Source organism: Pseudonaja textilis, chromosome 1 (assembly GCF_049901715.1).
Source record: "Pseudonaja textilis isolate UNSWEBS1 chromosome 1, rPseTex1.2, whole genome shotgun sequence".
NCBI classification, from domain to species: Eukaryota; Metazoa; Chordata; class Lepidosauria; order Squamata; family Elapidae; genus Pseudonaja; species Pseudonaja textilis.
In genome coordinates this window covers 64,814,004-64,835,904 of record NC_141990.1, presented here as the reverse complement: position 1 = coordinate 64,835,904, position 21,901 = coordinate 64,814,004, and the positions used below count along the sequence as shown (strand labels likewise).

The following is a 21,901-nucleotide window of genomic DNA, read 5'->3' as shown; positions in this document are numbered from 1 at the left end:
TTTCCCTTGAGAGGTCGCTCCTCCCTGTTTCCCGGAAATGAGGGGAATCGCTATGTATGCACGGTCTGCCCGGAAAAATGGCGCCGCCGGAGTGTGAGGAGATGGATAGCGACGGTATGGCCGACGATGAAAGTGAATTTACGCTGGAGGAGGTGTTGCGCCTCGGCGGGACTAAAGTAAGAGATAGTCACTGAGGCAATAAGAGACCGGAGTATTGTGAAAGCACGTGTTTAAGGGCGACGCTGAAATCCTTGGGAGAGCATTTAATTAATATCGATGTTTTTTATTCTAAGAGTTGGTTGAGTGCTGTATTTTTACCCCTTTGATATGTCTGATCAAGATAAAGTGCCCGGTCATTTTCCAGATTGCTGGCCTCCAAATGCCAAAATTGTGGCATTTTTGATCAGCATCTGGCTGGCCACTAAGAATGCATTGTGAAACTAGATAGCAAACAGGATTTTGCCAAATACAGCCAGTATCTCTGGTACCGAAGTGCATTTAAATGATAAACTTTAGTTACAGTGATTTTGGATTGAACAATTTGGGAACGGATTACCTATGTTTTTTCTGGGGGTGGCAGAAGGCTTAGGACACTTGGTTGAGCTGTGTTAATGTTGGGTCGTCCCCCCCCCCCATGCGAAGTATAACTTTTCTCTTAGCATACTTTTGTGACTGTTTATTAAAATCTTAACACAAAAGCAAAATATTGTCTTTCTTGACAGTCTTATAAATTAGATATATTCTGCTGTTCTGACTTCAACAAATTTACTTGGTTTCTTTGTTTTGGATTACTTGCAATGTATCTTGTAATTTCCTTGTTTGATTTAACTGCTAATCTCATGATTCAGTTGTGAATTAAAGACACTAATATCGCTTCTTGATTTTATTTTATACAGCAAGATTATATCATGCTTGCTGCTTTGAATGAATCAGAAGAGCTTGTAGATGGGGGCAAAAAAGGAACAATTGACGATTTAAATCAAGGTGAATTAGAGGCGTTTATAAATTCACTACATGTGAGCGAATATTCAAAAAAGTTCCTTGAAGAAGAAGAGAAAGAGAAGGAAGCAGCAATAGAACCAGAGAAAAAATCTCCCCCAAGTGAAAATGCCAATCAAAAAAGAATAAATGTGACTACGGAAGGAAAAAAGGAAAAGGAAAAAAAAGTAAACAAAGTAAGCACTCAGTTGAAAACTGGTAAAGATAAAGTGAAAAAGCCAATTCCCATTAGCAATGAAAACAGTGCATCGTTGATGGGAACAAAGAAAGCAAAGGAAGAAGAAACTTTTCAGTTTCATGTGCGACAGGTATTGCTGATAAAACCAGGGGGAAAATGGTATGACTTGGAGTATACTAATGAATTTTCTGCTGAAACTCAGAATCAATTTCTTGTATCCAGATACAAAGCCTTGGCTGAAAAACTTTATGAACAGGAAATAAACCTCTACAAAAACAACACAAATTTGCGGAAAGGATCATCATCTGCGTGGATGAAGACAGTGGTATCATCAGGAACACTTGCTGATAGAATGGCAGCCATGACTCTTCTTATCCAAGATGCTCCTGTTCACTCACTTCAATTTATAGAGATTCTGGTTAATATGATCAAAAAGAAAGGCAGCAGAAGGCAGAGCTTAATGGCCCTGGATACTTTCAAAGAACTTCTCATGTCTCATCTCTTGCCAGATAACCGAAAATTGCATGCTTTCTCTCAACATCCTTTTGACAATCTGGAGAAGCTTTCAAGTGGCAACAGGGATTCAAGAGACAGGCGCCTAATATTGTGGTATTTTGAGCATCACCTGAAGCACTGGGTAGCTGAGTTCGTGCAAGTGTTGGAATCACTGACTCACGATCCCTTGATAGCAACAAAGGGTCGCGCACTATCCACAGCCCATGAATTGCTCTGTAATAAAGTAGAACAAGAAAAGGCTTTCCTTGTTCAGTTGGTCAATAAACTGGGAGATCCTCAGAACAAAGTAGCTACTAAAGCATCTTATCTTCTTGAGACATTGCTTCATAAACATCCCAATATGAAAGGAGTAGTGTGTAATGAAGTGGAGAGGCTTCTCTACAGATCAAACATTAGCCCCAAAGCACAATACTATGCAGTTTGCTTTTTGAACCAGATAGTTCTTAGCCATGAAGAAAGTGAGCTGGCTAATAAACTCACAACACTCTACTTTTGTTTTTTCCAATCTTGCATCAAGAAGAAGGATGTTGGGTCTAAAATGCTTAGTGCTCTACTGACTGGAGTGAATCGAGCATATCCTTATGCTCAGACTAGCAGTGAAAAAATAAAAGACCAAATGGATACCTTGTTTAAAGTTTTACACATTGTGAACTTCAATACTAGCATACAGGCCTTGATGTTGCTGTTTCAAGTGATGGATTCTAATCAGACTATCTCTGATCGATATTACATAGCCTTATATAAGTAAGTGCCATGCATGCTTTGTCAGACATTGTTTTCTCAAATAATTATTTCATATTTTAAATATATCTTTAAATTGGGATCTTATACACATTGCACTTCAGTCACCTCTCTATACCAACTAATTGCTCATATCTACTAATAAAAATGGATAAGTAACCTGTCTTTGGAGAGTTCATGCAGGTGTAAACTATTTGGGTTTTTTAATGGTTTTTAAATAATACTTTGATTAAAAATTACAATTACAAAGATAAAAATACAAGCTAAAAAAAGAATAAAAAAGAATAGAAAATGCAGAAAAGAAAAATACAAGTATAGTAAAAAAAGAAATATGTAAAGAAATGACTTCCCATTTCATCACAAGAATTATTTTAGTAATTTATCACCATCTCTTAAAATACAACATATTCCATATTCCCATATTCCATCTCTTATTTATAAACAAATCCTTAAAGCCACATTTCAGTTCTAATTATGAAAAGCATTAAAGGTTATCAAGAGATAACATATCTATTTTAACCTTGATAAACTTTATATTCCTTCCTTTTATTTTTAACAAATAATATCCTAGAACTTGATTCCATTTTTTTATTCCTGCTCATAGAATTCATTGAAATTTTAATAAGCCTCTTTTGTAAAACCAATATAAGAAAATTATCTGGGTCATTCTCTTGGTTTGTTATTTTTGTATCATTTTTAATTATTGTCATCAGTGGTCTGTTTTGTATGTCCAGCATAGTGTCTTTCCATATTCTCGTAGTCTGTTGTTTTTAAAATTCACTTTCAAATCAATCTCAATTTTGCAGGTAAAATTAGTTCCTTTTAACATATTTAAAATCCAGTCCATCTGTAGAGGCAGATACTCTTAAAATTAACTTCTGTGTCTATTGTTCAAAAATGTTCTTTAAAAATGTCCAGTGTTAAAATATTTAGCTTCATTTTATATTAGTAAGCCAAATTGAAATATTTTTCTCCATTAATTATAATCTTTAGTTTCCTCCAACCTTCAGAGTCTCATCATTTTTAAAAACAAAACAAAACAAAACAAAAACATTTTCCCTTGGGAAGGAGTCTTTGAGTTAATTTCAAAATCTTATTTCAAAGCCACCTGTACTCTTACTTCATTCCAAAATTATATTGTATTCACCCTTTTGTTCTTTGTTCTAAAATATTTTAAGTTTTTAAACTTGTATTTAAAACCCCTTTTGCAAAGAATTGAAAAATCTGGTGCTATAAAATATGTCAATCCAAAAGTTCCTAATACCTAAAAAGTATTTAACAAGCCATGTTTGAAAGTGATTAGTAAAGATTGTATGTGAACCTGCGGTGAATCTATAAAGGCACTGAAGGTGGAGATGTTGCTGTCTCAGAGTTCTAATTCACTGGAGACTGCTGTCTTGCAGTCTCTTCGTGAGGAGCAACTGTATGGTGAGCAATCTCAAGTTCTCTTGTCCAGAGAGGAATTCCGATGAACTGCTTTATTCTGGTTCTTCATTCTACCATGTTTGCTGGCTCTGCTTTTAGTCATTTCCCCTGGAGGTTCCCATTTCTGAATGCTTTTAATAAATATTTTCATCTTCCTTCTGAAATCCTCCTGGTGGTTGAAACAAGAACTCTTATTGTAACCAGAATTTCTTCTGCTATTTAAAATTCACAGTTTAAAGATAATGTAAGCCTGAAGTTGCAATGAATATGGAATTCTTCATTGAGGCTTATTGATTTTTAAAAATCATTGTATAAACAAGTTGTAGTAAGTATTAGGTTTGTTCATTTTTTAATTTGTAAACACATTTAATGGAGCATGCTTTTAACTGTACCACATTTATCCTTAAATTTAATTGATTGCAAATAATCATAACCAGACATCCAGCAAAAGGATGTGTCTTCCTTTTTGTTGTCCTGTCCCCTTATGTCCAGCAGGGATGCACATAAAATAAAATATTGTCCAGTTTTGTGTTGGGTTTTGTAACTTTGAATGGTGACTAAGTTATAAGAATGGTTATAAGTTGAGGAGTACCATAGTATGCTTAGATTCTGTAAAACTCTCTTTAGGTTGTCTCATTAAGCAAGGAGAGAAAGTGGAGATACATAAGAAAATATATGCAGTGATCTAATGTGAATATTTTTTGCAGGAAGTTGTTAGATCCTGGAGTAGCATTATGTGCCAAACCATCCATGTTTCTCAACCTTGTCTACAAATCTTTGAAGGCTGACACAGTATTACGACGAGTTAAAGCTTTTGTGAAACGATTACTTCAAGTCACCTGTGGACAAATGCCACCATTTGCCTGTGGGGCCCTGTATCTCGTGTCGGAACTTCTGAAAATAAAACCAGGCTTATGGGTACAGCTGCAGGATCATGTGGTATGATATGTTCCGGTTGCATGTTTTTTCTTCGCCTATCTTATCTACCGACTTCATTTTTTAAAATGCTGAGACTATTTAAGATGCTGTTTTACCAATGATCCTTTAATCGAGAGGATCAACTATTAGGGGTGTAATGTGTATAATTGGAGCCAGATGGGTTTGAGGAATAAAATTTTCCCACTGAATTGTAATAGTTGAAAAATAGCAATAGCACTTAGATTCACTATACTTTACAGCCTTCTCTAAGAGGTTTTCAAAATCAGTATATTGCCCCCAACAATCTGGGTCAACCTTGAGCCTGTGAGAATTGAACTGCCAAATTGCAGTCAGCTGGCAGTCAGCAGAAGTAGCCTGCAGTACTGAAATGAAATTATAAATGAAATTATTGCAGAATAATTTTAAGCATTTGTGAATTGTCTTTTAGAGTCAGCTTGCTTTAAAGGTTAAAGGTATTGGAGATGGGCCACAATATCTACCTTAGGCATGAAAGTCAGTTGGATAATCTTCGGCCAGTCACTTTTTCTCAGTCCAAGGAATAAAACAGAGCAAATCACTTCCAAAATGCTCTGTAGAAAACTGCATGGACTTGCCATAGGAGTCAAGGTTAACTTGAATTTTTCCAAAAATATCCCATTGAAATAAAGGTTATGACTTAAAGGTTGTTTTATGAAAGAAATGATATGTTAGATAAAATGTGTAATTGTGTTAGGTCCAATTAATTTGTCTCAAAAATTGAATCTTTACATTCAATTAGCAGATATAATTACATTCTAGGAAAAAAGTAGTTTCATCCTCATTGATCTGTGGGTTTCCATTATGTTTTATTAGGTAATAATGTGCTGTTACATTGTTTTTAAAACCCTAAATGTAATTTTATGGACCACTAGTTTAATACATATCTCAACAAAAATAATTCTGGGATTTTCAAAGTTAAGGCTATAACTCTGAAGATGTAGCTCTTTAACTCTGTAATCTTACTCATGTAATATTTACTGTAATCTTTAACAGTAAAGACTACTGTGTTTAAGTTTGGAGATAAGACTATAAAAATGTAATGAAATATAAATTCTGTTCATTGGTGTGCCTCGTGTAGCCTTCTGACATTTGCTTTTGCTTTCACAGTTTATCCTTCAAACTGTTTTTTGCTGTTTTGAAGCAGCTTTCTATCTACTTTTAGGAATTATCTTCAAACTATTTAAGTGATTTGGAAGTTAATATCAAACTGTATCTGCTTGCTTATCTTTTAAAACAGTTGTTCCCAACCTTTCTGGATCCATGGACCAGCCGTGGAAAGGGGAGGGGATGGTTTTGTGTGCACACTTGCTGCTTGTGCAAAAGGGGCTTTGTTGTGCTTGCCTGCTGCTTGCGTGGCTTGGTTTGTAGTACCAGTCCATGGACTAGGGATTGGGGACCCCTGTTCTAAGAGCTGTCTTTTTTTCGATATTGACCGTTCTTGCTTAAAACTGATTCTTTCTGTAGGAATCAGATGATGAGGAACATTTTCATGATCTTGAAGAACAAGAAGAAAACCTTGTAGATGCGGACAGACAGATAAATAATGAAGATATAGGACAGTCTACAAAACCTCATAACCAGGCTTCAGAGGCATCATGGATACATCACCAGAATCTAACAGGTAAGAATGTTTTGAAAATCTGTCTGTTCAACAATCATTATAATAGGGTTTGAAATTTTAGCAGATTGTTTTAAAATTTGCAGATTTTAATTTGCGGAACGAGTTTGTTTTGTTAAATGAAAGAGTTAAAAAGTCAGCAGAAGGATCTGAATACTAAAGTGGATAGGTCATAAAGCATTAATTTTCTCAAGAATTTGAAAAAAATAAGACTATAGAATGGGAATTGAAGTAATAGGAGTTTTGTTGAGCCATGAGTCAAATTCTTCCAAGAAGAATTCTTATTTCCTTGATCACTTAGGCTCCTGTTTTATCAAAGATATCTTATTCTCTTTCATATCATTAAAAGCTGTACTTGGAGTAGTATGAGCATTGGCTTACCATGCTGCTCTTCACTGTCTTTTTCCATCTAAACTGCATGGATTTCGGGTCCAGGATGTAAAATACAAATAGCTAAGGTGTTGGGGAGGTTGTTTATTGCAAAAAGGTCTATTTCTTGCTTTGTTCTGTTAACTAGGCATTTCTGTTAATTTACTTTGGAAAGTAATAAAAAATCTCTTCTTTAACAGGTGGCAAAGGCACAGGTAGCTATGACCCATTATCCCGGAACCCTTCATACTGTGAAGCTGATAGAACAAGCTTTTGGGAACTGAAGAAGGTACAAATTTTCAAGTACGAAAAATTGGAGGAGAAATCTGCCTAATGTCATAATATTGTAGTTATATATATTATGAATTAATTTATGTTGCTTCAATCATTTGATACTCATTCTATTCCTCCTCCTGATGATACCATTAACCATACCTCATGCTGCTTTCTCAGGCAAAGCACAAAATAAGTGAGTGTTTGAGCCAAAAATGGTCACAGTCTTCATAGTGTTAGTTACAGAGTACACAGATTCAGATCCTTCCTTATGGGGAATAAGATGAATAGTCACTCAGGTGTGGTATTAGAAGGAACTGAAACTTTTGATTTTGTATTTTGCTCTAATTTTTCTCTTTCCTGTATTTGATTCAGTTTTAGATATGCAGGTTTGAGTATTTGTAGACTTTCAGTATTAAAAATGAATTAAAGAAATTGTGGTAATGAATGTTTTACTGTACAATAATTTTTCTTTCTTGACTTAAATAACTCTTTGCAGTTTTGACAGTATTAGAGATTTAAACATCTTAAAATAGTGAACATATAACTTTGGACTTTCTAGCTTTCAGAGCACTTCCATCCATCTGTGGCTCTTTTTGCACAAAGAATTCTAGAGGTTAGTTGAGCTTCTTATTTTATTTTGTCCTTGAATTGTAGAGAAAGGCTCTCCCATCCTAAAACACAGAAAGGAAGCAAAAAACAAATGGGGATGTAATTTGCCTACCAGTCTAGTTTAAGGTAGTCATCTTGCCAGTTGACTATATTAAACATAGACATAGTTTAGACATAGACTGTCAACATATTTTAACATGCAGATATTTGATTTTCATTTCAACAATATTAATAAATAAATGGATTGATTCTATTTGTTTGGTATTTACAAGTCTACTTGAGTAGATTAGGAAGAGTTATTACTATCTTGTTTATTCTTTAAGAGACTGGAAGTACTGTTTTAATCCAGATTATACAGAATTACAATTTTCCCAAATCAGTGTCATATCTTGGCAATTCTTCCTGCTAATAGTTAACTTTAAGTAGATAAGACTTCTTTAGTTGTTAATCAAATTTATACGGCTGCCTATGTCACAGGAAGTGATTGGGCATGGTATAATAAAAAATAGAACATATATAAAACAATCATTATATAAAATATAAGCAATAGTATTAAAATTAAATTTTCCACTGGCATATTTCTTAATGCTAACTGTAAATGTGCTTTTCTCTCTCTGATGCAGGGTAATTACATTGAATATTCAGGTGATCCACTACAGGATTTCACATTAATGAGGTTTTTGGATCGTTTTGTTTATAGGAATCCCAAAGCTCACAAAGGCAAAGGTATGAAGCCTTTAGTTTAGTAAAGCAATAAAGGTTAAAGTTAACATGAGCAACTATTCTAAGGTTGCTTGATTTCTTAACTTATTTTTTTGCAGAGAATACTAGTAGTGTGGTAATGCAGCCAAAGAAGAAACAGTCCATGAATGATGTGCGAAACCTGGCAGGTAAAATACCTTGCAATTCTTAAGATGATCACTAGTAGTTTCCTGTCATTATTATAACACTGTTGTAATATCCACTGGTTTCAATAGAAGCCATAAAATGTCCATTGAATATAATTCACTGCAATCTTTTGAATCAGAGAGTCCTATGAACAGAAATGCCTATTATGCAAGAGAAGTTTTCTGCCATTTCTCCTGCAGCTCCCAAAATACTAACTACATTTTTCTGGAGTTTTCCTCAAACCTCTAGAGCATATCTGGACTGGGGAGAATTCAAGGGTCTTAGGCATAAAGGAGGTAATTAGGGATCACATTAGCGATCTTCCATTCCGACAGGCTTCCATTGGATCAAAGAGATTTTCATGAATGAAAATGTAGTACTAGACTAGGAGATGCTCCATTTTCTGATATAATTAAAAATAGTGATTTTTTTGGCATTTCTCCTAAGGCAGAGGAGGTCCCCAACCTTTGGGGCACCAGGGACTGGTTCTGTAGAGAGAGGTTTTTCTGCGGGCTGGAGGGAGTGTGCTTTTGTGGGCAGCCTTCACCCTGCAAATGGGGCTTTGTGTGGCTCAGTTTGTGGCATGCTGCAGACTGGTGCTGGTCCACAGACCAGGAGTTGAGGACCCCTGTCCTAAGGTACCACATAATTACATTTTTATGACTAAATGGTTTAAACAAGGAAAGTAATTTAAACTTTCTTAAATACATTATATAATGAATGTATTCTGATACTATGTATTGGTGCTTGCTTTGGATAAAATTTCAAACTGGCAGCTAGTCTGAGTTAGAAGAATTGTTGAAGTATTATATATCTTTCTGATTCCAAGAACTTTTTGTCTAGCTTCATTCTCATGAATTTAGAGTAGCGATTAGAACTGAATACAAGAGGGGACATAGGGAAGATTTGTCTCTCTACCTTTCCCCTAAGAACTTGAGTACAATATACACACCAGGCATACCTATATAATTTTAGTTCAGAAGTTTTTTTACTTGCCTTGGAATTTTATAAATAGGGCATTTTCAGTAGCATTGTGACAATGAATGCTTTTTAAAGAGAAAAAGATCTAAAAAGTTTGGAGGATTGTAAGAGAGTAAATAAATTGTAGTAAATCATCTAAATTATCACTTTCTTTAATTCTACTGGGATGCCTATACTTTATCAATTAATCCCTCCAGCAGCAGAGGGACACTAGATGAATGCAACCCCCAATGAGCCTCATTAATTGAATTCTCCATATTATAACACTTCTTTTTGTTAATCTTTTGAATCAAATTAATTTATTTAAAATATATTGAAATTATATTGGCAATTTCAAATTGTGTTGTTTTGGGATCCAAATGGAAAGAAATCATTGTGTTCACATCTCTTATTCAATAAATTTAGAATAGGAAATAGGAAACCTATGCAGAGAGGATATTTAAGCACTGGGCTTAAATGTCCCAAGTTGGTGCTTCTTGTCGGCCTTATATTATTAAGAATTTAATGTGTTCCTAGGTTCTATTATTCATATAAATATTTTTATAGAGAGCTAGCAGCATTAATCAGTGTAAGAGTAATCTATATATGACATTTGACATATTTAATATTTCTATTTGTAGTGAATAGTAAAGAATTCCTTTCACAAGATGAAAGCAAAATACCCGTAGATGAAGTATTTTTCCACAGGTAATTACATATTTTTTAAAAATTATACTTTGGTATACCAATTATCCTTTTATTCTTAACTGGATGTGGGGAGGGTTTTTTTTTCTTAAAAGTGTATATTATCATTACAATTTTTATTATAACAGTGCTTGTGCAAATCTCATAATACAGTTATATAGAATGGGGGGGATTGTCAGGAGGGGAAAATTAAGTAATGTTAAGGGCTTTTAAAAACTAAAGGAAAAAGATAATAAAATGCAATTGTATGAACAAACTCAGTGATGCCATCTTGGCTTAGATTGTCTCTATTTGATCAACATCAGCTTCAGTAGCTGTTTTGGGAATTCTTGCTATTGATTTTTCAGACCTGATATTTTTCTAGTAGAGAGTTATTCTCACAAAAAAAACCCTCTCTCTTGGTAGCATCTGAGGACATAGTATTTTGCAATGTATTCAGAAGAGTCACTTCAACAAGAGTGCTAGCACCAAACTAGCATCCTTCTTGAAGCAGTAAATCAGCTATGTTTGGAAAACTTTCATGGCTCCTTCAAAGACTATCTCTAGCTATTTGCATCTGTGTCAATGGACTCCCAGAAAGATCTGTAACAAAATGAAGCCTGTTGAATCACTTATGTCAATCAAAATCAATATTAAGGAACTAACAGTACACAAGAGAGTAGGAAAGGTAAACAACAGCAAATAAATAAAAAACGACTGGCTGGAAATTGTAATAGATCAGTGAACAAATCAATCCAGACTTTTCACTTGAAGCAGAAATGACCAGGCTTAAATGATCTTACTTGGAACACAATATGTGAACATGTAGTTTTCTGGAGAAAGCTTTCTTGCTGGAAATGGTGGAAGAAAAGAGAATGCAGCAAGGTGGATGGACTTATTCACGGTGGCAATGGGTGCATTGTTGGAAGACCTGATGGATCAGGTTAGGGACATATTGTCATGGAGAAAATTTATCCATGTGGAAACTAACAGTTGACACTGATTTGATGGCATGTAATACTCAATTCATAATAAAACAGTAGTAGGTCAAAATAATTTTACATGTTTGTCATGCTATATTACTGGGGAATGTTGAAAGGGTTCTATTTTTATCTCAAAGCAGTACAGGTGAAACTCGAAAAATTAGAATATCGTGCAAAAGTTCATTTATTTCAGTAATGCAACTTAAAAGGTGAACCTAATATATGAGATAGATTCATTACATGTAAAGCAAGATGTGTCATAATTGAGATGATTATGGCTTACAGCTCATGAAAACCCCAAATCCACAATCTCAGAAAATTAGAATATTGTGAAATGGTTCAATTCTCTTAAGCTCAAAGTGTCCCACTCTAATCAGCTAATTAAGCCATAACACCTGCAAAGGGTTCCTGAGCCTTTAAATGGTCTCTCAGTCTGGTTCAGTAGAAATCACAATCATGGGAAAGACTGCTGACCTGACAGTTGTGCCACAGTCATGTGAACACTATTTGCAACCTTTCCTGCTGCCTTCTCAAAAGGGAAGCTAGCAGGGAAGGTGGTAAGTTGTCTCTTCTTGCATAATGGTCTGCATGTATTGGCATTATGATTGCATCACTTAGTAATGGCAATCCTGATTCCCGTTGCCATTGTAACCCAAAGACTACCTGTAATGACTTTAAAATGATATAGTATTTACAGAAGTAAAACCCTGAACTGTGTTTGTATTACTTGAATAGATTAGACATATCTCAATAAACTAGTTTTATGTGTACATGTACAATATTTGTTTGCTTCTCAGGTTTTATAAAAAGTTAGACTTGGACAAAGAAAAAAGAAAGCCTGTGGGAGATGATGAAAGTATAGAAGATGTGGATGATGAAGAATTTGAAAAAGCATTAGGTAAGGCTATGTACACTATTTTGTTCCTCTTCTTAGATAAACAATGATAAATGATATACAGAACGTTTGATTTCCTTTGAATGTGGCAGTTACTATTTGACACCAGTCTTGAAATCCTGAAAATGCTTTTATTTCCTTCCCTCCTATACTAAAAATAATTTAGTCACTTTAAGTTACTTTCTAACCCTTTCCTTTGGGGGTTTAATTCATGTTTTGCTAGGTGCTATTTTCCTTCTGTGATTCTCCACAATAATTTATAGTAAACCAAACTTTAAAAGTTTGAATATTTTAACTTTGACATTTCAATATTGTAGACATTACAATATTGTAGACCTAATTTCTTTCTTTCAGATTCATTTGAACAAGACAGTTATTTTGGGAATATTGAGAGTGATCTTAATTTTGCTGGGTAAGATTTTTAAAATTCTGTATATCAATTCTTTTTTTATATATAATTTTTTTTTATTTTAAGACAAACATACACAGACAATACATAAAAAAAAACATAAAACCATCTTCCATTTTGTACATACAGTGTGTCAGTTGGTTTAGAATCTTTTGTGTGATCCTTTCATAATCATTTATAATTTATATCAATCTCATATTGTCAAACAAACATATGCTTATCTATTTATCAATTATTAATTATCCTACTATTTATTCCATCAATATTATATTATGCTGTCATCCAATGGTTATATATGACTACATTATATTTTGTATCAGTCTATTAAACTTCTATAACAAAATTATCTATTCTGTTACCTTACCATGTCTTTTTATCCAACCATTGATAAAACAAATCCCGTATCACACCTGTATATCAATTCTAAAGATTCTAGATAACAGTAACTGGTTTAAACTAGCATGAAGAACTGATTATACAGTATATAGTGCATTGATGGCTCAGGACTTTTCTGGAAAAAGACCCCTTAATAGTATGTAACTGAATGGGATTTAGAATAGCTCTTAATATTTGAAATATTATTACCAATCATCCAAATTACTGTGAAATTAATATAATTTTATGCAAAACATAATCCTAGAGCACACTTTTTATTTTTTAGTTAGTTTCTGGGGTTTTGGTTTGAGCAAAAATGAGAATTATCAGAGCAAAATCTCTGAAAATTATTTTTATTTTAGAAAGATCTGAACATACCCAAGTGATATACCTGATATAATATCAAAAACTTTTTTTAACCTTTTGCAGTGTTTGAATTGTTTTGTTTAGAAAGGATAAAATGTTTTTAAACTAATATCTGACTTCTGAAGTCAGCTTGTCCTTGTAGTTGAAGAGAAAGCCTCAGTGTAAATCTCTCAGATCTACATTTTAAAATGTATTTCTGTTCCATGTATGAAAATAATTTTGATAATGTGAGTATGGAAATAAACTAATCCTTTTTTGAGTACTTTCCCCCATAATTTGATGTAGATCAGAATTCTTTTTTCATCTAGAAATACTGAGAGTGATAAAGTGCTTGGGCTTGAAATAAGGAGCATTCATTGGCATTCATTACAAAGTAAAACTCGGTGTCAACTGTTTTTTGTATATGCTTTCTATTTCAAGCCCTATTAATTGAAAATAATCAAATAGAAACCTAGTAGAATAAGCAATGGATCATTTTTATTTGTATTCTCTCCCTTCCCCTTCCAACATATTTGGAGTTTAGTGCTTCATTTACTGAATAGTTCGGAGCACTTCTTTTTTCTTATTGGCCAAGAAGACAGAAACTGGGAGAGCCATTGATGCTTCAGTGTGTGTTTTTGTTCCCATTGGTTCAAGTTTCATATGCTATGAAATGTTAGTGTTACAGGAGAACAGGGATTTGAGATGGGAAGCTGATCAGCATTCTTGGATTATATAAAGATTTAGAAGATCAGATTTAACTGTTATGTAATTTTGTGAAAGCATCAATCCACATTTATGATACATCTTATATGTCTAAATTTGTGTACATTTATAGCTAGTTCCCAGTGAAAAATTCCTTTTATCAAGTACTCCAGCTTTGGATCAGAGTTCTAGCAACTAGCTGGGTGGCTTTGGGCCAGTCATTCTCTCAACTCAACTCACCTCACAGGGGTGTTGTGGGGAAAATAGGAGGAGGAAGAATTAGGTATATTCACTGCCTTGAGCTATTTAAGAAAACAGTAAAGGCAGGCTATAAATAAATAATTATGGGATATTGAGATATCACTCTTGGTTTTAGATATTGCTATTTGAGATGCAGATTTTTATCCCTTTTTCCTTTTGCATAAAGGTTGGGTAATTTATCCAATTTAAAGTAATGTAGCATTGATGGTTGTGGTTCTTCAGAATTTCTTACAGTGTAAGGAAGCATTATCAGTAAATTCCTTGAGTCATCAGCTTAAGTGCAGGTGATAAATTATAATTTAATTAGCTTTCATAAAGTTAAAATACGTGTAACAACAATTATATACTGTTCTAATCAAAACACTGGGAGATATACAGAGAACATAATCTGGGCTACCTCAAAATAAAGCACTACAGTCATAAATAAGATACACTCTTTCTCCAAGTATCTAATCCACCAAGGCCTGTTTAAAAAGGAAGATAAGAACTGTGAGAAAAAGTATATAGAAAGATGTGTATTTAAAGTTTATTTCCATCATTTTTAGTAATATAAAAGTCAAAAATAAAAAGAAGAGAAATTCAAATGATGAAACAGAATCAGAAGACTCCGAGGAAGACAATTTTGAGGACCTTGATGATGAGGAAGTCTCACTGAGTAGTATGGATGAAGACTTTGGGGAAGATATTGATGAAGAGGGAGGGACTTTCATGGATGTTTCAGACGATGATAACACTCCAGGTAAACAGAGGTTCCCATAGTCCTAAAACTTTTTTATTCTTGCTAAAACAGTTAAACCATACAGATAAATTGTTCCAATTTTAAAAGTTATGTTGTAAAAATCCTTGAGGATTTTTCTTTTCCTTGAGGGGATCTATGCAATCTTGAGTTGTTCCAATATTTGTAATATGCAAGTGTTTCCAAGTGAAGGACATCAAAATTTCATGCTATAATTTTCAATTTTATTATATAACAGGTTTTACTAGTTCTTTTTGTTAACAGATGAAAATGATGACACTGCAGTCACACCTGGCAGTAAGAATGGCAAAAGAAAAAAAGAAATAGATTTTGCTGGATCATTTAAAGGTAATATAAATAAATGTAATACTTTTAAGACTTGACAAATAAGAAGCATGAGAAATTCATGTTTCTGTCAAAATACCAAGGGATTAGCACAAGTTACCAGAATTATTTTCTTTCCAGTGCACAATCACAAGCAGTTTAAAGTGCATGAGGGATTTATATTGGTGACATTTGGAAGGTAATAAGGGATAATTTCATTGAATTCCACATTCATTTTTGTCAAAAATGAATTTTGTTTCTGATTCCATTATAAAACAGTTTATCAATCAATCCAGTTTTTATATCAGAGGAGTGGCTAATGTAACATCAACTTTCTAAAAAGTAAGAATTTCAGTGAGGGTGGAACATGGAAATTCATAGTATATTGTTAAATTTATTCCTTCCAAACCAGTGGAAAGTGGTAGGTTCTGTAAATGAGAATGTTGTTGAGTTCAGAGACTGGAACTGTTCATTGTACAATATTTCTATCCAATTCAGGTCTGTGGATTTTCCTAGTTCTCTCCAGCCACAATTGATTCTTTGGCCACTACTTTGTTATACTTACAACAATGAATGCTTGCTTTATGTAAAACTGTGAAGAAGCAGTTGCTGAATGCTCTTTTTCTTTAAGGGTCAAAGAACAGAAAAAGAAAACTCAAAGATACTGGTGTTGCTGCTGCTGCAGAAGAAGTAGGTGTATTAATTTTAGCATCTGTTAAATGGTGTTTGATTTGAAGGCATTCGGATATCTAATTGTGTTGCATTTCTTTTAAAGTTTGGTCACTTGCTGGATGAAAATATTGGGTCCAAGTTTGACAATATTGGAATGAATGCAATGGCCAACAAAGATAATGCAAGTAAGTAACTTGTATATGAAGATCTTATCCCACCTCAACAGGGTGTACCTATTGTAAATATTCTTACTGATCAGAACCATTATTTTTGGGTTGGGTTGATATTATTGTTGACTCCTGACAACTGCTAGGACTAATCCCTATAGTGTTTATTAGGACTAAGGAAAGTGGATGGAAGTACTTAATGTAGTTGTTAACTGCTTGGTAGTGTCTCTTGTCATTTATATTCTTTTTATTTCATTGCTTGTCGCGGGGGGGAGGGGGAAAGGTGGGAGTTTATTTTTATTCTTTATATATATTTTTGTAAGCTACCTAGAGTCATTGAAAGTGAGTGGGCAGCCATATAAATTTTCTAAATAAATAAACAGGTAACTTTTGTGAAAAGGCTTTTAAGCATTCTGCCGTTGAGAGGCTTCCATTTACCATGTTAAATGGAATTTTAATGAACCTGCTACTGCCAATCCTTTTATGCCTGATTATTATGCTTAATCTTTTAATTAGCATGTAAAATACTTCTTTAGAAGTGCTGGTTAGATGAAACATACATAGAAATATATAACGATTGGTATCCTGCTCTTTATTCTACTGGGAGCCTTGGCTATATTTCTTTAGCTTCCAAAATAAGGTCAAACCTATATTCATTCTGTAGTATTTCTATATAGAATGTAAAAACTTTACTTCATAAAATTATTCACACATGAAAAAGCAGTTGCCCCAAAGCATAACTAGTGAGACCTCTATTCTGTTTTTTAAATATACTGAGCTGTTTATTTTAGATATATTATGAAAATACACAAAATATGTAGAAATGTGCAATAATAAGATTGAAGAGCCTGCTGAAAAACAAAGCAAAAAACGGAATCTTTTAATATACCTTTTACATACTTTTTTATTGAAAAAAATGCAACAAGAGTATTTGTGGCTTGATCTTTTGAATGTCTTGCCTTATAAATACTTTGCATCCAAATAGAAAACTGCTTTCAAGTTTAAAGAGTGTATTTATATCATTGATTTATCTAATTTATACACTATTTTCCCCTATTAGATCTCAAACAGCTCAAGTGGGAGGCAGAACGCGACAAGTGGATTCACAATAGAGACGTGAAAAGTATCATCAGGCAGAAAAAGAAGTTCAGGCAGAAACCACTGAAAAACAAACAAAAATTCAAGCGAAAAAAATAAATGTACATTCTTTTGATATTAAATACTACCAAATTGCTTCTACTTACTTTTAGGGTTTTTTTGTAAGCCATTTCTCTTCATCCATCTCTTTGAGTCCATAAATACCAGCCCACTCATTACTCTTGTAATAAACTGTGAAAATAAGAAAATGCCTTAAACTTGGTTGAATTAAGAGGGAATTTTGAAGATATGATTTTGAGTATATTTTAATTTTAATAGTCAGAGGGAAGTCCTGCAGAATGTCATCTGTACCAAATAGCTATATTTAAAAAATTGTTTGGCTTGTTTCATGGACAGAAAGAATTAAACTTGATAATTTTTAACCAAACATACCTTCCAGAACAGATGGAAACCTTCGCTTCATTTTATGTCTGAAATCTGGGGCAAAAGGAATTTCTATTAGTTACAAAGTACAAAGCACACTTTAATGCAGCAGTTGCACAGCATATACTTTTTTTATATTATCCTAATCTTTCACTAAAAGAAATATTTCACTAAATATGAAATGGTAATTTGTAAAAGAAATATTTCACTAAATATGAAATGGTAGTTTGTAAAAGAAACAGCAAAATGTCTCTTTATATTTTAAAAAACTTTTAAGGAAGTTAATATCCAAAGAATTCTTGGGAAACTCAGCTATTGTGAAAAAAGACAAAAAAATCATATTTCATTAATTTAATAAAATGGAAAGAGTAAGAATAAAGGCCTGATACAGTGAGATTCTCAAAGATCTGCACTAGGATTAGCAATATTTAATGCATTCATAAAGGAGTGTAAAGACTAGCAATGAATAAGTTTGTTGACACAATTCATCTGATTAAAACAAAACGGGATAATTAAGACATTTAAAATCTCCTGGAACAATGAGCATTAAAATACAGTTAATGTAGTCTAAGCAAGTGTAGAGTTATAGACATTTAGAAAAAAAAATCACAAATATTCTAGAAAGACCTAAACTGATGCGGACTATCCTTTAGAGCAAGGGTCTCCCATCCCTGGGTTGTGGCCCACTACTGAGCTGTGAGCTATTTGGAGCCGGGCCATGGAAGAGGGCAAGTGCATGCACAGATCCCCACTTGCGCAAGCAGCAAGCGATTGCGTCTGCTTCATTTGCATGAGAGATGGGTGCATTTGCCAGCCACTCTCACAGAACCATCCCCTCTCCCTCACCCCTCGGGCTGGTTTGCAAAGCTGGAATGGATAGGGAATTCTGCTTTAGAGGATTTTAGAAATAGCAATTGATAGTTTGACAAAAGCATCTCCTTATGAATAAAAGAAAAAGGAACAGAGGAAACGTAACATAAAAATAAGCAATCTCTTAATACAAATCTGTATTTTGATAATATCTGAAATGTGAGTATAGCTCTGGTCAGCACACTTCAAAGATAATAATATGCTGGGAAAGGTGGAAGAAAAGAGAAGAAGAGGATAACTAGCAGACTCAAGTTACAGTAGCAACGAGTGCCATTCAGAGATGTGAAAGAAAAGGTTATAAAATCTTCAGAGAGCATATCTATACAGTAGGAATTGAAAATGCCTTGACTGCACATAAGCAAATGTAATGATTTCTGAAGGTGCAGAAAATGTGGACCAGTTTCTGTTCTATAAGGATTAGGATTCTTATGAACTAGTCAAATTATTTAATAAGTAAGGATGTGTAGAAAAGATATTTTCCTATTGTGGATCTAGCACGAATACACTTGCTGTATTGATTGCCATAACCTTCAAGAAGCCACACCTTTTCCTGGTTTTGCTGAATAACACCAGGGAAACTCGGAAAAAAAAACACTACATGGCTTCCTTATGGTGTGACAGTAGGTGTACCCACACTACATCCAAAATACTTTTCTCATTTCATATGATTGCCCACATCAATGAAGTTACTTGACATAAAAGTTGTATCGGATTCTTACCTTCACTTGAATTCATTTTGTAATACAAAGTATATGCGCCCAGAACTCCAATAATTTCCAAAATTAGAATTCTTTTGAAGAACCTGACAGAAGATTGGGGATTCATTGTTCAGCCAATCCCAAATCCTAGTGAATAGAAATGAATAAAAGTCAGCGATGACATTTTAGTAGTGACTTTAAATTTAAAGAAGAAGAAACAAAACTACACGAAGCTGAAAGGGACAGAACTAAAGATATATGCTTTTTCAGATACATTTCTCAGAGTTTCTCAGAGTTTGTTAACTGATCTCAGTTTGTTAAATCACTGCTGAAGTACTGGATATTCCAATGATTTTCATTTTGAATCAAATATAGTTTACATCCAACATTCACTCAACATGCACAACATTCACTTAAGAACGTGTGATATGTCTTTGTTAATACATTATGTGTAAACATCTAAGAAAGGTTCAAGATGTGAATGTATTCATAGTTTTCATGGATGTGAGTATTGAAGCTGAGGATCTGAATGGAAATGAGAGTTGGATGCAGTGGAAATGGGTAATTAGGGGCAATAAAAGGCAATGGATGATGAAAAGGTGAATATTAAAATGAGTGATAAACGCAATAGTAATACATTTATTTGTAATACATTAAATACATCCATTTGACTGATAAAATCACAAAATATGTATAAAGGATAAGCAAATGGGCTAAGAAAATAACAAAACTGGATGCATGGAAGTGAGTTCCTAAGAGAATGGTGAATAGTTTAAAGCAGCAGTCCCCACCATGTTGCAGCTTAGTGGCCCACAAGGAGGGGGAGGAAAGGGAAGCAGGTCATGTGAGCATCGGGCTGGTGCGCACATGTGTGTGCAGCTCAACTTGTCAGTGGTAAGCCAGCATGCATACATACAGCTCAACTCAAGGGAAGCTGCATTCGCATGCATGCCAGCCCACTGCATGCATGAGTTGAAACTATACATGTGCATGCATGCTGGCTTGCCTTGTGTGGCCTGGTTCCGAATAGGCCGTGGTTGGGTACTGGGCCACAGCCCGGGGATTGGGGACTCTGGGTTTAAAAGACAAAATGCAATATAAGAATCAATGTATGCAAAGATTTTCAAGTGAGCGGTGAAATCATTAAGAGGACAAGTGTCAGCTGAATTAATTCTGTGGTTTTAAAATAGCCTTCAGTCTGCAAAATATACTGTTGGGGTAAAATTTTGAAATGAATCTGAACTGACTTGAATCCTAAGAGTAGTGCAATGTAGAATTAATACCATTGGGGAGATCACATTCTTGTCAATGCTCAGTCACATATAATGACTGACTTAGGCATGACTTTTTCATGCTGTTGTGGACAAAAATGAGATGAGGAAGTGCTTGTGTCCTATCTTCAGATTCTGAAGAAACAGCAGGATAATCAATTTTTATTATGGCCATATAGACCAATATCACAAACAAAAGCATTAAAAGCAACAATAATTAAAACATAAAAGACAATATATTATGATTAGTGATGAATTATCAGTTAATAAGTCTGTCTAATTTTGCATATGGTATAACAATATATGGCCATATTCAGAGAAACTGCTTCATGCTGACCTGAACAGGAGTTGTACATAAAAGAGACCAGTATTTGCCGATATTTTATTATGTGAGGTGCACAATATAGGACATGAGCTGTAGTTTCAATAGTCCCTTGTCCACAGGGACACAATATCAACTCATAGTATTTTTTTGTATCGGCCCTCCAAACTGCTATGGGAACTTCATTGCAGCACACTAAGGTTAATGCCCTTCAGATTTTTGGGATGATGGGATGATGATAAAAGTATCTCGCTGCTTTAAAAGGGGGAACTAGATTACTAAAAAACAAAAATATTTTTTTTGAGGGGGGAAGAGCAGTCTGATCTTGTTGGATTTCCTGATCTTCATATGTAATTTGAGTGCACTAAGTGCACACTTATAACCCAAGGCAGGATATAAATCTATTAAACATTAAAAGTACAAATATAAATGCTAACATTCTTCATCGAAATTTGCTTTAAAAGAGTTGCCAAGGCCTTTGCTGATGATTACTTCCATTTTATTATACTGACAGTGGGATGAAATCATATATGTCTGCTGTGGTAACAGGTATTTGAATTGATCAGTAGGCTGGGTGGGGAATTCTGGGATCTGAAATTCACACATCTTAAAGCTGCCAAGTTTGAAAAACACTGGGTTAGTCCATCCGTAACACATTTGGTGTTACGGGGAATTGCCATTTGCTTCCCCCCAAATCAGCCCTTCCTCCTGACTCAGAGGCAGATAAACTCCTAGCTTCAGATCAAACTCGGACTTTCTTATGGGTACCGTCAATGTAGAACTGCTAAATTTCCGCGCCAAAAAAAACCATGCTGCGGGGGCATTGCTCTACTTCTCCCTTGGGACAAAACATGCAAGCAGCAATTACCACTGAGAGCACCCAAACACTCACAATCCAAACGTCCTCTACGTAAGCTTCCGATCATGCCTCCAGATACCTCTTTCCGTCTTATTTCCGAGGGAGGAGCTAAGCCTGCGCGCGCAGGCGTAACATGGTTTGTGTTTTTTTTCCCCGCGTCTGGGCGGAGGTTAGCTGCTACTTTCCATTTTGTGCCTATGCAAAGGTGGCCTCTTCGAGGTTACGCAATTTACTTGAATCCCGCAAATAACGCCTTTTTTTAAAAAAG

At 34.4% G+C, this 21,901-nt stretch overlaps 2 protein-coding genes across 15 annotated transcripts; one reads left to right on the top strand and one right to left on the bottom strand.

The window, feature by feature from the left end:
• Positions 1-39: 39 nt before the first annotated feature.
• Positions 40-17,438, top strand: CEBPZ (CCAAT enhancer binding protein zeta). Of its 5 annotated transcripts, XM_026695471.2 has the most exons (16): positions 40-176; positions 897-2,437; positions 4,567-4,798; positions 6,281-6,437; positions 7,004-7,092; positions 7,639-7,692; positions 8,312-8,414; positions 8,510-8,578; positions 10,178-10,244; positions 12,001-12,101; positions 12,453-12,510; positions 14,739-14,932; positions 15,194-15,277; positions 15,885-15,943; positions 16,029-16,110; positions 17,153-17,438. In XM_026695471.2, the coding sequence occupies exons 1-16, from the start codon at positions 57-59 to the stop codon at positions 17,287-17,289; spliced, it is 3,147 nt and encodes a 1,048-aa protein (XP_026551256.1). In that variant the 5' UTR covers positions 40-56; the 3' UTR covers positions 17,290-17,438. The 5 variants fall into 5 exon arrangements, with proteins under 5 accessions (XP_026551256.1, XP_087792556.1, XP_087792562.1 ...); XM_087936430.1 differs by lacking the exon at positions 7,639-7,692; XM_087936436.1 differs by lacking the exon at positions 15,194-15,277 and having other exon boundaries at positions 17,153-17,290.
• Positions 7,512-21,735, bottom strand: CEBPZOS (CEBPZ opposite strand). 10 transcript variants are annotated; one of them, XM_087936551.1, is made up of 6 exons: positions 21,643-21,735; positions 20,188-20,253; positions 19,203-19,341; positions 17,623-17,667; positions 17,337-17,421; positions 16,983-17,253 (listed from the first exon to the last, which is right to left on the bottom strand). In XM_087936551.1, exons 3-5 carry the CDS (start codon positions 19,306-19,308, stop codon positions 17,339-17,341), a joined length of 234 nt encoding a protein of 77 aa, XP_087792677.1. In that variant the 5' UTR covers positions 19,309-19,341; positions 20,188-20,253; positions 21,643-21,735; the 3' UTR covers positions 16,983-17,253; positions 17,337-17,338. The 10 variants fall into 10 exon arrangements, with proteins under 10 accessions (XP_087792648.1, XP_026551260.1, XP_087792677.1 ...); XM_087936568.1 differs by having other exon boundaries at positions 19,203-19,328; XM_087936535.1 differs by having other exon boundaries at positions 21,667-21,735.
• Positions 21,736-21,901: the final 166 nt, after the last annotated feature.